This window comes from Abramis brama (genome assembly GCF_963993115.1).
Source record: "Abramis brama genome assembly, chromosome: 13".
Lineage (NCBI taxonomy): Eukaryota > Metazoa > Chordata > Actinopteri > Cypriniformes > Leuciscidae > Abramis > Abramis brama.
Window position 1 is genome coordinate 10555538 of NC_139975.1, and position 17164 is coordinate 10572701.

Below are 17164 nucleotides of genomic sequence, written 5' to 3' on the forward strand. Positions count from 1 at the left end.
AATCCAATGGTTGTTTTTTCTTTTTCAAAATTATACTACTAATTCAGAAGTTATTCAGCAAGGATGAATTAATTGGTGGTAAAAGCATGTATATAATGTTACAAAAAATGTTTTTTTTTTAAATAAATGCTGTTTTTTTTCTTCAACTTTCTATTCATCAAAGAACCCTGCAAACATGTATCACGGTTTCCACTAAATTACTAAGCAATGCAACTGTTTTCAACATTGATAATGGGAATAATGGGAATTGACACTGACACTGACACTGAAGACTGGATTAATGATGCTGAAAATTCAACTTTGCCATCACAGGAATAAATGACATTTTAAAATAAAAAGTTATTTTATATTGTAATAATACTTCACTATTACTGTTTTACTGTATTTTTGATCAAATAAATGAAGCCCTGGTGAGCAGAAGAGACTCTTTTTGAAACTTCAACCTCCCTGATAAAGCTGCTCTGTCATTTCTTGTGTTTTAAATGTATTTTTAAGCACACATTTTTACATTTATCGAGGAAACAACCAAACACACTGGCTGTGTTTCAAAACGTAATGGGCTGCCTACATAGACAGAATTTGAAGACATCGTAGGCGTGCTCCTGACACGAAGACTGTTCCAAAATGTAGGCGGCATAGATGCCCTCTTTTCATCAAAATCTAAGGCAGAGAAGGCAATACCAGAATGTTCTATGGCAAACTCCCCAAAAAACCCCAAGTTGGCTGACAAATCGAGAGAAATGTGGATTATAAATATAAAACATTCATCACTAAAAAGTGTTGATAAAAACAAATCTGTCTAATTAAAAATGCACTAATTGACCAGTATTTGAGTGTGCTGCATTTTTATGCATATTAGAGTATTTGTACACAAATGTTTTTTGTTTTTTTAAGAAGTCTCTTATATTTCTAAGGCTGCATTTATTTGATCAAAATACAGTAAAACAGTTATATTGTGAAATATTATTACAATTTAAAATAACTTTTCTATTTTAATATATTTTAAAATGTGATTTAGTTTTATTTATCATTACTCCAGTCTTCAGTTTCACAGGATCCTTCAGAAATCATTCTAATATGCTGATTTGATGCTCAAGAAACATTTCTTAGTATTATCAATGTTGAAAACAGTTGTGCTGCTTAATATTTTTGTGGAAACAGTGATACTTCTTTCAGGATTCTTTGATGAATAGAAAGTTCAAGAGAATAATTGGAATTTCAATTTCAATAATTGGAAATAGAAATCTTTTGTAACATAAGTGTCATTACTGTTACTTCTGATCAATTTAATGCATTCTTGATGAATAAAAATATACATTTTTATTAAACAAATTCTTGCCGACCCCACGTTTGAACGGTAGTTTATGTCATTTTAAGGTACAGATCATTGTGTTAGCTTAGAAACATGCTAACAGCAAACTCCTTTGAGTTGTTATGAGGTCATTTTAAAGGCATACTATGCAGTTTCCGTAGTTTGTTTACCATCAAAATGACTTCGAAGCTGTTATATTAAGGTACAAATCTTGCATAGTGTGCCTTTAAAATCAATTATTATGCTGTTTTAAAAGTGTCTTATGCATTTTATGATTTGATATAGGCTACTTTTTGTCAACAACACCACTGTGATGGACCACTGTATAGTCCATATTTATGGTCATTATACATGAAGGACATCGCATTAAGAAGACGTTGATTATGTCTGCCTGGTCACTCCTCTCTCTTTGGATGTGGTTTCCTGATTTTGACTGAACCATTCAGATACCCGACAAACCACTCTTCTGCTCTGTTTGGGGACTCTTAAGGCTAGTTACCCTGCCAACAGTGCAAATCAGCCTAATGTTGGGATGATTGTCCTCATCAGACTGATGGTTTTTAGATGCCACCTGCTCAGGCAGCTGATTCCAGCACGGTTTATTGCTATAGAGGGAAATGATTGGCTCTGATCATGTAGATACTTATACTAGTTGCCATGGTCACAGTGATGCCTTGAGTGGAATGTGAAGAGCCTCTTGACCCATTCAAGATGCATCGTAATGGGTTGCATTCAAGATGTTGGGATACAAAGCTGAGAAGAGGCATTTTATATAGCAAAAGCAGCAAAACACTTCAGTTTGTTTCTGCAGTCACTGTCTTGGAAAGCCAGCACACAGGCTATAACAGAATATATGTAGAAACATCTGCATCAGATGGCACATGGTAAAATATTACCATATTAAAATAAAACTGCTATTTTTACAGGGAGTTAATTATAAAATTTGCTGCGTTGAGCTGGTTTTGCTGATCTCCTGATTTTCACTTGCAACATTAAAGATGGATTTCCAAAAAATGGAAATGATTTAATCATTAATGTCATGTTGTTATTTATTCATGTTGTTCCAAAGCAGCAAGACTTTCTTCCATGGAACTCAAAAAAAGAATGTTTTAATAATGTGATGATTTTCTGAAGCTATACAGTACTAGAGCTTAAATTTAATTAAAAAAATGTATTTTATATTTTTCTTCTGAAGTCATATAGTATAACTTACTATAATCTCTTACTATAATTATCTTACTATAATTTCTCTATTTTATTAATACATTAAAGGCAGGGTAGGTAGGATTTTTCTAAAAAAAAAAAAAACATTCCAAATTTGTTTAAACTGTCTTTATATACCAATACATAATTAAAATGTAAGTACTCTGAAAAAGAGAGTATAAAAATCGAGTGTCTGTAGACCTCTCACGACTGTTGTAAACACAGCTAATTATTTCCATTTACTCCACCCCCTCCCTTCTGAGCTCCTTCCAAAGCCACGCCCCAAAACACATGAACGCGCGATGCCAAACGTGCAGGCTCAGCTGGAAGACGCATTTATTTACCTGAGACGAGTGCAGAGGAAGGAGCGCAGATGCAGTGACATCATGTCAGAATCACATGTAATAAAATACCTAACTTTATCACTATAAATGTAAACAAATAAGATGGCTTTTAGTACTCACTATCAAACTAGCATATCGATACTGGTAAATATAAAATATATTTTGTTTGATTCGGTAACGAGCTATATTTATAAGGCAAAGCTAAAAACAGGTTGCATTGATACACGTTTTTCCATTACCATCAGTTACACTGTGCTGAAGGTGAATTTCGTGTAAGAAACATAACATAATATACGGTGTTTTGCATGTAAGAGTTTCCATGATGAAAACATTGTTGACTCTGATGAGGACTAACGTTACACTCCGGAGACAAGTACCGCATCGTCGGTTCGAGGACAGGTCCGGGGTCGAGGGCGAAGCAGAGGAGGTCGTTCAAGAGTGCGGGCAATCAGGGTCCGAGGAAGTAGTTTTTGCCTTGTTTGCCTTCGCTGACTGCATATGCTGGTGCTTTGAATTTTGAATGCTCTTTCTCTGACATAATTTTACTCTTCGTAGGTTCCGCGCCTCTCTTGCACTCCTCAAATCAAACGGGTGCGCGCATATGGGCAGATCTAGCAACAGGGGTGGTTGCCATTGGTTGCGAGAGAGAGTGACAGTCTCCCAAACCAATCAATTGTTTCGTCCCGAATGGAAATAATTAGCTGTGTTTATTGCAGATTAAAAGGTCTACAGTCACTCGATTTTTATACTCTCTTTTTCAGAGCACTTACATTTTAATTATGTATTGGTATATAAAGACAGTTTAAACAAATTTGAAAAAAAGTTTTTTATAAAAATCCTACCTACCCTACCTTTAATGCAATATATACATTCTTATAAATAATACAAATAAATATATTCTTTTTAAATTTATGTTTTTATTTTGTCATTGTGTTCTTCATTCACCAGTTTTCAGTCTAATGAAAAAGAGAGGCCAGGATGTTCTTCAAAAATAGTTTTGTCATACAGGTTTTGAATGACATGGAAAAACACATTGAAATTGTTTCTCCAATCTCCACACTAAAAGTAATAAAAATGACCCAAAACAACCAATCAGAATATATTTGGTAATTAATAAAGAATTATATGGAGCGTTATATTGCAGCAATTATTTTTATTGGGCTATCCAGACTGACAAAATGTCCTGTCGCTTGTCATGGTCGGAAAGGGCAAAACTCATATGGAAAGGTATATAGTCTATAGTGGTTCTCAACCTAATTGACTCTAAGGCCCCATGTTGTCAAAGACAATATTCTAAGGCCCTCTTATCTAAACTGATAGGTTGGTAATTCTGTTATGATAAAAATAAACTACATTTAAATAATTGTAAGTCTTATAAGGGCCAACTTGGAAGTTTGCTGAGGCCCCCTAGTGGGCGGCCCCTTGATAGAGAACCACTGGTCTAATAGGCTACGTTCATAATGTCCGATTTTTGAGATTGACAATCGCATTTACTTACAGATGTGAGTCTCGAAAATGTCCTGTTCAAAGTTCAAAACCGCAACGAGTAGGGTCTCGAATACTCTGTATGAACATGCAACAGGAGTCAAGCCTGTTTTCTCTTATCAGTAACATTAGCAACAGTGACCAAAGGAATATCAAAGATGGCAAACGTCCATAAAACTGAAAAGTCTTATCAGATTTGACACAAGAGTTCAATCGAGCAGCGAGTTCATCCATCAAATCTTCATTAACAGAGCAGCTTTTATATCTGGGTGGAGATCAGAACATTTGAGAATTTACAGGTGTAAGTTCGGTCACAGAATGCGGTTGTCACTCCAGTAAATAACTGAACTGTGTGTGAACGTAACTGCATTAAGGACTGAAATACAGTACAGACAACTGTATTCTGCTGCTGTGAACAAGGCCATTATCTCTCTTTTGTAGTCTCTTTTGTTGTACATCTCAAATTTGCTGTATCATAACTGAGCTTCTTTTGTGGAGTGTGCAGAACACTTTTTAAATAGACTGTACAGGTACAATCTCATGGCTTTGTTCACTGAGTTTCACTAAGGCTTTAGTCAAGGCTGCTGTTAAACAACTACTGTTGTTTGCTTAACTCGCCAGTTTCATCTTTACTACTCTACCTGGTCTCAGCGGTGTTTGTCACTCAGCTTGTTACCACGGCAGCCACTGACTCCCACGAGAGTTGCGTAACCAGCGAAGGCTGAGTGCCCTGGGCTTCACATATATTGTTTGACCAATCACAAAACACAATGGTCTCTTTGTCACAAAGCACTCTGGGAGGAAGCAGTCACAATGCAGAAAGAGAGTACAAAGTGAGCGTGCAAACCTAGTGGCGTTTTACTGTGAACCTGGCATCTGTTGGAAAACAGTGGGAAAAAAAAGTGGTGTTTATTGTAGTAGTAATTTCTCCCTTGTAGTAGACAGATTCACCCTTTTGCTTTGTATGTAAACAGTACCTAAACAGTGCCCACGATGTGTGAATGATTCAGACCAGATCAAGACGTTTTGGTTATTATGGCAATAGTAAAATTTATGCTTTTTTTCCCATGCCAATATTTCATGCCAACTAATAAAATTCATAAATGTTAAAATATGATAAAACTGAAAAATAATAACCACAGGCACTTACATTTGACTTTTTATTGTTGTTTTTATAATGCTACCAACTCCCATTTTGTTGAATGTAAAACTCATAAAATACCCATGTTATATCACTATTATTTAAATACTATTATAGTGTTTCTTAATATTTTAAATTAGCTTTTATTTTTACATTTTCAATTTTGATTTTAGCTTGCTTTTTTTACTTAACTTATTTTAGCAAAATTTTTAATTTTCATTTCAACCAGAAAGTTGACGGTAGCCATTGGCTTCCATAGTACTTATGTAAGTCAGTGGCAACCATCAACTGTCTGGTTACCAACATTCTTTATAATATCTTCATTTGTGTTCCATAGAAGAAAGAAACTCGTACAGGTTTTGGAACAACATGATGAGTAAATATCAACATTTATTTTTTTTGGATTGAACTATCCCTTTAACAATAAAGACAGTAAAATACTTTTAATTCAGAAATCAGTTGCAGCAGTCAGGTGGTACAAGTCCAAGCTCTGTAAGTCGTTTACGTTCATTATTATTGTAATGTTATATGTGGTTTGAGACATGAGGTAATTTAACGACGTCTCTCGTGACGCTTTGTAGACTCTGCTGTGTGTGTTCATGTGTTTTGAAGGAGGCGTGGCTTTGGAGACGCTCTGAAGGGAGGGTGGGATCTTATGCTTTCAAAGCTAGCTTGCTATTGCTAGCCTCTCCGAAATTGCCTACCATACATTTAACTTACAGTATGGTTCTTTCAGTTTTTGAGTAATCTTAACTAAATGATAATTTCAGCTAAATTTGGTCTTAACTGACCAAAAATAGCAAAGATCTGCTTTGTCAAAGTTCATTGCTGTTCATTCTCAGTGTGTGTTTAGAGCAAAGTTGTAGTGGACTCATTATGAACTTCTGGCAGAGCGATAAAATAAAGGAGTGAAAACTCCTCATGAGGACACTGGGACTGAAAAATGGGGTTCTGCACATTCTTTCCATGTTGAATTTAGAAGTAATATTTGAGGGGGGAAAAGAAAGCCACAGTGTTCTGGGAGAGCTTCATTCCAGCCAGTTGTGGCGCTAAGAGTTGCAGAAAGAGCTGGACATGAGTCAGTGAAATCTTACACCAGCATGACATCTAGTGGAGGATTTGTGCAGTGCACACCAGCTAGAAGGTCCTTTGTCATTGTCTCAGCCTTATTGTTCTTTTTTTGCTTGCTAAAGCAATCATCACTATTCCTATTGCTCATATTTAGGTTTATAGATTTGAACAAACCTCTAAGCATTAAATGTAACGTGTAACGTCCCACACTGTTTGTGCTTCTGCTTCGATGCCTCCAATCATTTGGCTTGTTAAAGTGAGGTGATGTGTGCCCATTTTTCTCAGCAACCGGACTCGGTGCACCCCAGCAGCCACCCAGATGACCTCTAGCAGTGTGCTTGAATTCACTCAAAGCACCTTAGCAACCATAGCACCGTCATAAAAAATTAAGGTAAAAAAGAAAAAACAGGCACTAAAATAAAAATAAAATGACTAAATCAATATATTGATTTAACAAATCTAGCAAGCATGAAGTGCTTGTTTTTTTGTTGTTGTTTTTTTTTTACCTTCTTATATTGCACTCTTATTTTATATAGCCTTATAATACATTAATATGCGATTGTGAATTGTGGACTATCTTAAAAAAAAAAAGAAATCTGTCCGTTTTATTTATTTTTTATTTTAATTTAAAAAAAAAATAATTTTTCTGTTAATATTTCCTTTAACCTTTACCAGTACCATGTAATGTACTGCTAGTAACAGCAGGGGGTGACAAATAATACATTTTCTTTTCATTAGCCTCTTTTGACACTGCAAAAGATGGAGGTTACCATTATATTCTAGTACAGTTTGTCCATGTGACCTTGCCCTCTGTAACCTTTGTATAAGAGTAAATTTATGGTCGCCTGCCCTCCCACAAAACATAGGGCCAACAAGATGGCATTTAAAAGGATAGTTCACCAACAAATGAAAATTCTTCCTTTTTTTTTTTTTTTTTTTACCCACCCTCAAGTTGTTGAGATTCTTTATTCTATTGAAGACAAAAGAAGACATTTTGAAGGATGTGGGTGATCAAACAGTTGATGGGCCTCATTGAATTCCATAGTATGAAAAAAATAAGACTATGAAAGTCAATGGGGACCAGCAACTGTATTGTTATCCCTTTAATATGCCTTGTCGTTTATCCTTAGGGTCAACACTCCGTTTTCATCTCGTCAGGACCATCACCCCCTGTATCTCGCCATATTTACAAACAAATGACCAAAAAAACCCCCTATCTATTCTTTTCTGGCCTGCAGTCTCACCTGACCAGTATAGTTTTCTCTTATTCTTTATTATTTATCTATCAATCACATAAGTCTTAATAGGAAAACAAGGGGGCGGAGGTTTACTTGTGCCATATCAGAGGGCAAATGTTTGGTGAGCTGTGTGTTTGCATTTGTGTTCTATGTCACACAGGGTCTCTCAGTTCATAATCAAGTGAGTCTGTGTGCGAGCACAGAACCTCTTTTGTCCTCTTCGCTATCCCAGCATGCCTTTGTAAGCACAAAGGCGGCCCAGTTCTGGCATCAGTGCTCTTTTGCATGTGGAAGGGGACAGGACGCGCTGTGTGCTCAGCTTCATGGACACTGTGACCGGTTTGTCTGAAGAGCCACTTGTAGATAGAGCAAGACTCTCTAGTGAAAGGACCTGTTTAGGGACCTGAGACTATTTGTTTAGAAGTGTTTGCACTTTACACCTAAAAATGAGATTTAGTTGATATCAAAAACAGAATGAGCTTCAGAATGAGCCATAGAAGCGAATACATGATGAGGAAGTGTTAAAATGATGAGATTACTCTAATCACAAATGAGTGTAAACTACAGTAAATTTGAGATGTTAGTGCATTTGAGATTGAGATTGGCTTAATGTCATTTATTTTTTTACAATCACTGTGACTCATGTTGTGTATCTGCATTTCTCCATGTGTTTCAAGGCCATTTTCTCTACCACACTTTTCCTCTTGAAATAACCATTATCTTCCTGTGCTGAGAATTCTGGGACAGTGTGTGCTTTTACAGATGAATAGACTTTGATCTTTTCTCTTTCTCTCTCGTTTTACCTGCAGGACCTGGAGATTGTTTATTCCTACTTGCATGGGATGGAGGCGCTGTCCAATCTTCGGGAGCACCAACTGAGGTAAAACTGAAGGAAGGATTTGATAAATGGGTGGGAGAAAAATGCACAAATGTTTTTTCAGGTCAAGCAGGTGGTGGATGGTGGGTTATAAATACAGATGTGTAAATGATAGACAGATGTGCTGTGAGATTATATGTATGTGAGTGTATATAAATATAGGTATGTACATATATGTATATATATAAACATTTTTTCAAAATTTTTTTTTTTGAAAAGTCTGAAGTGTTCTCTTAATCTCTTTAATTACTATGCAAGTATATTTGTCATTCAGCAATGTTAGCATTTCAATAACAGTTTTGGACTATATTTAGCTAACTTATAGTTATGTCAGCAACTGCTGCTAGTCAGTATTGTTGTATTGTTCTTGTTTGTATTGTTGTCTGAACTCTTACATCGCTTTAACTACCTTGTCAAGGTTCTCAGGTACGCACAAGTGGACGTACATATTTTAGGGTAAAATACTTTGCTACGTGACCATGCACGTACCCCTTCAGGGGTCCGTACACATCTTCGGGAATGTGTCAGATGGACTTGGTTGACTTTCTACTCTCCAACTGAGCTGAACTTTATGGAATGTCTTTTGAAGAATGTTTTTGTCCTCTGGAATGTTTTGCTCTGTGGCAATACATCCGAGTTTGCTTAAACAGCACTTCTAGCATAAACCAACATCGAAATATGTCATCCACAAACAGAGTTTGGTTTTGTCCTTGCACTGTTCTCAACACAAGGCAGCCTGTTTGTTTTTCTTTGCAAACTCAATGCCAACCAGTCCTGAATACCCACAAGGGTTTTGTTCCTGAAATCCTTTTTGATTTCGGTTTCACAACATGAACTGAGGGATTTTTCATAATCGCAGACAAAAATATGAGGGTACATTTGTTTCTTTTGGAGCTGTTAAGTTTGGATATGTCACTGATTATATGTTTCTCTCTCTCTCTCCCATCCCTTTTTTTCGGTCTTTTTTAGGATAATGTGTGAAACCGTACGCTACGAAAGACACGAAGCCAACGAAGTGCTCTATTAGTGAGTAACAACCTTTTTTTCCATCCAATTCCTTTGTTTAAAGCCATTATGTTTCTGTAAGCCTTTGTAGGATGTGCAATGCATAACCACAAATAGTCTTCAAAAATCATCACTCCAGAAGCGGTGATAAATATAGCCCGCTTTTCAAAAGTCTTATCAAATTACAAAGGTGAGATTTGAAAGCGCTGAAGCAAAAGTGTTATATTCAGTGCTGCATGAGCCTTCTGTCATGTTATAATGAGTATCCTAGTACCGTTAGCTGAAAATGGCATTTTGAGGAATACAGGGTTTCTGGGTGATACACAAACAGCTATTGATCCACAACATCTAAGACATACTGACCCACTTTAGATTCGCCTTCGTCTGAAGAGCATGGCATGTGTGTTTTAAAAAAAGTCCCCACTTGTATCCTCTCAGCACTGTTTGAAGTTAGTGTTGGCATTGTCTGACACCCATTGCTTCTTGCTTTTTTGGTCCTGGAGTCCAACACACATAAACACACACGCTCAAACACATATATTTATTCCCTCGGGTGGACCCAGACACTCCCCTTCAATTTCACACTCCATTTTTCTTTTCTCTTGAAGGAAGATGAAGTGTGGGCGCTTCCTTCCGCGGGTCACTACCCCCTGTTCATAAAGGGGAGCGTCTCATTTACTCCTCGTCTCTGATAGCATCTTTTCTATTGTGCCTGTGTAAGAGTGGAAAGTTGCTGCACTGAACTGTTAATTACTGCTGCTGAATTAGGTCATTTTTAGGTCAGTTGATTACATTTAATATGTGCTTCTGTTCAATAGATTTGAGCATATCAGATGAAATAGTTGCACCTGTTGTTTTTCAAATAATAAAAGTGTATAAGGTCAAATGCTGTTAAGCTCTAAAATGACCAAAAAGCATTAATAAATTAGTTTATCATACATTTATAAACTATTCCAGGTTTTCTAAAGCCATATGACTGTGAGGACTAAAAATGTACAAACAAACAAAAAAAAAACATTTAAAGTAGACCCAGGGCAAGAATAAACTGTTAAAAAACATAAATGACCTCTTTAATGTTGAATCTTTGAGATCAGAGAAATATTGCAGCAGCTTTCTCTGTGTGACTTAATTGTTGCTCTGTATGGGTTTGTGTCTTGAATTAGACAGCAATTTGGCAAAACAAATGCAGATTACATGTTCATTTTGAAGGCTGTATCTGATTGGCTATAGCAAGTTGCACACAACTAAAAGTGTGTGAGTGTTTGGAAACAGCAGGAGTCAGAATTTGTCCGGCATCCTGCTGTTTATTGTCTGCAGGGTGTAGATGACATAAAAACTTTCTTTTGGAATGCTTGTTTGTCAGGCTTGTCTAGTAGGCAAATGCATATAAAGCAGCATATATTTTTGGTTCATCTATAAATTGTAGGTTTGTATAACAATGTGAGTCAGTCCTCTGTTTAATGTGGTTGTTTTCATCCACACACTCTCAAAACTCCCAGTGGCGGACTATTTAAGTTCTAACACTCCACTGTGTCTGCTACACCAGGCTTGTCGCTGTACCTCAGCGACTCACTCCACTGTTTTTTTATTAGACAGCTCGCTGCTTTAAAGCTACGTGCTAATAATAATCTTCAGACTTGTGTGTGCTGCTGCTGATTTCCCTCAGGAACAAACTACTCCCACCGCAACAACCTCTGAACCGCTAGTGCCAAATACACAAACACGCTTTCCGAGATGCTGCTTCTTATACTTTATTTTTGAGCAGGTTTGGACAGGAGGACAATAATATCACACTCGGGCTTCTAAACATATTTGTGATAAAAGTTTTAATGTCGTTACTGAGGCATATTGATTTCTGCTTTTTGTAAATAATGTTCAAGCAATGTTTAAATTTGTTAAACAAACCTCAGGGGGCTTTGCTCAGGGACTTTTTGTCTATTCATGCTAATTATGCTCTCAAACAAAAGTCATTTTTTACGTCATAAATGAATTAGTCTATTTTAGTCGACGATTGATATAGCTTTTTTCTGTTAGTGGTTAATATAGTACCAATTTTGTCTTTTTTAAAAATACAATACTTTTTTTCCCCATTACAAATTAGATAAAACCACAGATTGTGTGAAAGACCAGACATTTCTGATTAGCATTAGGACTATCTCACAATAAAATACACAATTGTGATACATATGTTATCATACATTACAGTATAATTGGATTGCGATTGAAATCTTACCTTTTGTACAAAGGAGTTCACATGCTTGGAGTCACAAATTAGATTTGTGACTTAGTACACAATTTTAAAGGGATAGTTCACCCAAAAATACAAATTCTGTCATTAATTACTCACCCCCATGTCATTCCAAACCCATAAGACTTTCGTTCATCTTTGGAACACAAATGAAGATATTTTTAATCAAATCTGAGCAATTTCTGTCCCTCCTCCATTGCCAGCTACGCAACTACCACTTTGACACTTAAAAAAGTTCATTAAGTGATCCTAAAACTAATCCATTTGAATTGAGCGGTTTAGTCCATGTTTTCATGATCACTTTATATGATGAACAGAACAATTTAGGCTTTTATTTACAAATAAACATTTATCAACGAACACATCAGTTGTGGTAAACGGAAGCTCAAGCATGTTTGCTTGACGTGCGAGAACCAATGAGGTTCATCCTCGTGTTATGCAGAATGTTTGAGCTTCAGCAAGAACCAATGAGGTTCATTCTCACGCGTCAAGCAGGTTCGGTTGAGCTTCTGTTTATGCTTGCTGATCAATGTTTATATGTGAATAAAAGCCTAAAGTGAATCTGTTCGTCATAAAAAGCGATTGAGTTTCTTTCGAAAATTTAGACTAAACCACTCAATTCATTTTGATTAGTTTAACAATCTCTTTATGAACTTTTTGAAGCATCTAAGTGGTAGTTGTGTAGCTGTCTATGGAGGGACAGAAAGCTCTCAGATTTCTTCAAAAATATCTTCATTTGTGTTCTGAAGATGAACGAAAGTCTTACGAGTTTGGAACGACATGAGGGTGAGTAAATGATGACAGAATTTGGGTGAACTAACCCTTTAAATATTTCTTTAACATCATAAGTTGGTTTTCAATTTCTCACAATATTAAAAAGTTTATTTCCATGAAAGATAAAAAAAAAAAAAAAAAGTTTTTCAATGTGGACCCCACTTTATTTAAATTTGTATGAATGCACAATATATATATATATATATATATATATATATATATATATATATATATATATATATATATATATATATATATATATATATATAATATAGGCTCAGTAGATTTTAAAAAGAAAACAAAATTATGCGGCTAATGTTTCTTATTGTAGAACTGCACAGTGTCAGTGAGACTTATAATAGAATCACTTTGAGCTCATCTGTGCTGTCACACTCCAGTAAGGCTGCCATCATCCTGCCGTCTTTGCACCGAAGAGCCTCAATAGAAATAAAACCCTATAAAAGCATTTGTGTGTTAGAATATCTGTTGGCTTTGAGTACTCATGCAGCATTCACACAAAACTGTGTCTTGTATGTGATCTGTGAGTGTGTGCATGCAGGAGTGGTGCTCTGGAGTGGCATTGGTGATCAATCTTTCTACCCCCCCACCCCCCACCCCCCCACACACACACACACACAGCTCAGCAGAAGGGTTCTCCTACAGTCATGGCCACCAGCTGGTATAGAGAAGGTTTCCCTCTCCCCGCATCACTTTCTCTGTATTCCTGCTGCGTTTCCCATCAGCCCAAGAGCCGCCGCTGGGCACAAACACACAGCTCTGACAAGAAATGTAGGCAGGCACATCAACACAAATTATAAACACAGTTTTGTCTATACTTGATTTGAATTTGCATTTAAGTCCATTTTTCATTTTGGTAACCTTTTACAATGATATCACTTTAATAACGTCACTGGTTAAATACTACTGGAGTAACTGTAATGATAACAGTAACTTATGCCTGTCATAGACTGTTCGATTTCGGCAATCCTATAAGATAATTACAAATCACACTGTACGACATGGATCTAATAAACTTGGGTACAACATGTATGTAGACTGTATTATGACATCTATTGAATTGTAGGCTATGACACAAGATATTACAGAAGAATAAAATGTCATCAGCATGTGCTAGTGGTAAGCAAATAGAGCAAGATCAAAGTGCAGCAATTGTGGTTTCTATGTGTGCTGAAAAAAGAGGAGGAAGCGAAAGAGGAGAATATGGATTCAGTCATGGCTTGGCATGCCAATTTTGTAAGTGGAGCTTGAGGAAAATAGTTTTGAGTTTTAGCACCATGTCGTGTTGATCAATACGCCATTTCATTTTGCAGTTTTTTTGGCTAGTCGGTAGACATAGGTCGTAGCAGCAAACAAACTGTGAGATGATCATGTTAAAGTCTTTGGTCGCATGGCCGTGACAATGCTATCTTTGAACCTCCCTCACTGTACGATTTATAGTTTTTCAGTTAACAGACATTTTCAATGACATTTCCTTTTCATTTTTTGCTAATATCTAGTGACACCCTCGTAAACTTTACCACGGTAACCATGGTTTCTGGAAAATTTTTATTAAAATGCCAGTAATAACTGCTGCTACCATTATTGTTTGTTCTGTAAAATTGTAATAAATCAACATTGACATTGTTCCAGTTTTACTATAGCAGTAATACCTGGAGAAACTAATACATTATAATGTGGGTTGCTATGATATATATTTGTAAAGGCATGAACACTTAGTCAACACTATTAATATGATACTTTTTCATGTATTTGTCTGTGGATTTGAACCTTTAATTAAGAATTTCCTTTTTTGGCTTACAGAAGATTAGCAGATAAATAACCCCTAAGGATGAGTGCATGAAGTCCATATTCCTCCAAACCTTGCCTGACTTCCTGCTCTGGTTTCTGCTGCTCCCCAGTCGTTCCTGAGGGGCTGGAGGCTGAGGCTGTGTGCTTGATGAGCATTTGATGAGCGCTGGAAGTGTGTTTCAGTGACCCAGTTCAGTCAGCGCTGCTCCGTTGATGGTGCAGAACATCATCACGCACTCCGTCGCTCGCCTTCCATCATTCCCGCTCTCTCCTTCTCCCTCTTTGCATTTTGCTGATTAATAATTGAGTGCTTCGTTTTTGTCTGCGCGCGCTCGGGAAAAACGATTAAAAGAGGGAGCAGAAGCTGCAATGATGAAGGGAGCGATGCAGAAAGAGAACTAAAAAAGCAAGCCGTGCTCGTGCTGCGTTTGAGAGCAGTCAGGAGCTGCCTCATTAGTCCTATTGAGATGATGGAGCGAGTATTTATGTGTGTTTAGGATTTTCATTTAAAGACAAACATCCAGAAGTTTGGAGAACTGTTTGTTGTACTCAAAGTTAAGGAAACCATTCTGTTGATCAAAATGGACTTTTCAATGGGTGAAATAATGAAATAAGGGATTGTGTACCTTGGCTACTTACTAAATACGTAAATACAAGGATGTGAAATATTCATTTCATTTGAGTTAAAATTATCTTAAAGTTTTACCTGTATATTATTGTAAAGCTTTTGCAAAATAATTGTGCATTACAACATACAAAAAGGTTGGCGGCACAACAACACAAACACTGCAACAATTATAGAAATAATAATACTGAAGTTCATGGATGTTATTTTTGCTGCATCCAATTACAGAGACACAAGATGATGCCTGTTGCGTTTGTATGACACGAAAGTGTGAGACTGTGGTGTTATACGAGAGACATAAATAGCGCCGGTTTCAGTTACAGAATGAGCAGTCCAATATACAGCGTTGCTATACAGCGACAGAGAAGATTAGGAAACGGAGATTTAAAATTTTTCTAAAATTCTTCATTAAAGAGTTGTATTTAATGAACCAAACCAAACATATACAAAGAGAATAAAAACATTACAAACTTTGATTTGAAGATTTTTTTTTAATATGAAAATAGGACAAAAACGCGCATGACACAAAACTATTGATTTAAAGTTGTTGATTGTGAAAATTTTAATTGTTTGAGAATGTAGGGAGGTTGAATCTATTGACCCTATTGAGATTGATGTCATTTGCTGAGCTTCATGGGGGTGGGCGAGCAGCACTTGGGAAGTCATGTTTACTACGTCACTTTCACCAAAGCAAGATGGCGGTGTACCATCTCTTAATTAACTACACAAAAATACAGCAAGGTTTTAAATTCTACTTCCAGAAAATGGAGAACAAAGAACGTGCATCAGGTGTGTTTTGCTTTTTAATGTTTTTAATTCATTTATGAAGCCACTGTAAAATTTGTTACATATTAAATTGTTATATTACAATGCCATTATATTTGTATTTTCACTCGTATTTACGACTTTGTGTATACACATGACTTTGTTCATGTGTGTTCAGCTCATAAATGTGATATTTTCAACATAACATAAATGCACCATTAGAACCGAGAATTCCAGTGAACGTGATAAGATGAAGATATACAAGGAATTTCATCACAAATCGCATTAAAAAAAAAACAAGTCATATTAAAATGTGCAATAATAAAATGTGCAGTGTAGCATGAAAGCTGGGTTATTTGCTTCATGTTAGGACTGTCTGTCAGCTCATAAACCCCAGCACTGCTTTGGGCATGTTATCTCACTGGAGTGTGTATCTGCTGTTCTGACTCAGTGATCAAGATGTCCGCTGCTCATTGGATTGCTCATCTTCTCACATTCCCACTTTTAACACTTACTGGAGAGGCAGACATGGAGCGGTGCTCGCCGGGGGCTGGAAGGATGTCTCTGGCGTCGACCCAGCGTGCCTCAGAAGATGTCTAACGTTCCTGACTGCTCTGTGACCTGAAAAAAGGGAGTGGGGATTGTGTGTCAGTGTGTTATTTCCTACACACACACATAAATCAAGCAGTCACATTTCAACTGGCATCACTTACAGGAGGAAGAGAGATGGTTTGTTGGCCGTTTGATAGCTCTGTTCACAGTTTTCCTCTGGGAACCTCCTAATGTCATCTTTTGTCTGCACACAGGAGTGTATCACAGGACAAAAATGATGACAGAGTGTTTACATTAGGCATTGATGTTATGTGTGTCTGTGTCAGCTGCTTTTTCTCTAACCATACAGCAAACCTGACCACATGTTAGACATAAGCATGTTTTGTTTCCTGTTAGACTCTAACTAACTTTTTTTTCCGTCTTCCTCTCTTTTTCTCTCTCTTTCAGTCCTGATGACATTGGCACATGCTGGTACATTCTGCTGTCTGGATCAGTCTTCATCAAAGAGTCCATGTTCTTGCCTCGCTCCAGGTATGTCCCCGAATGTTATCAAATACCAAACATTCACACTTCATTACAGAAAACCCCCAAAATACCCTTTCCATTAACCTCTCATGCATATGAACCCTAAGTTCTAAAATGTAATCGGAACAAATAAATGTGAAGCATTCTGAATAAACAAAATATGTAAAGCTTAAAAAGAGTAAATGTCTGT

General features: G+C 36.6%; 1 protein-coding gene across 1 annotated transcript in view; it reads left to right on the top strand.

Annotated features, from left to right (window-relative positions):
* The window catches only part of rapgef2b (Rap guanine nucleotide exchange factor 2b), a 102749-nt gene that overhangs the window by 25356 nt on the left and 60229 nt on the right, over nt 1–17164 (top strand). Inside the window, 3 exon segments of the mRNA XM_084132293.1 lie at nt 8604–8674; nt 9641–9697; nt 16897–16980. Of these exon segments, the coding sequence (XP_083988419.1) occupies nt 8604–8674; nt 9641–9697; nt 16897–16980 (212 nt within the window).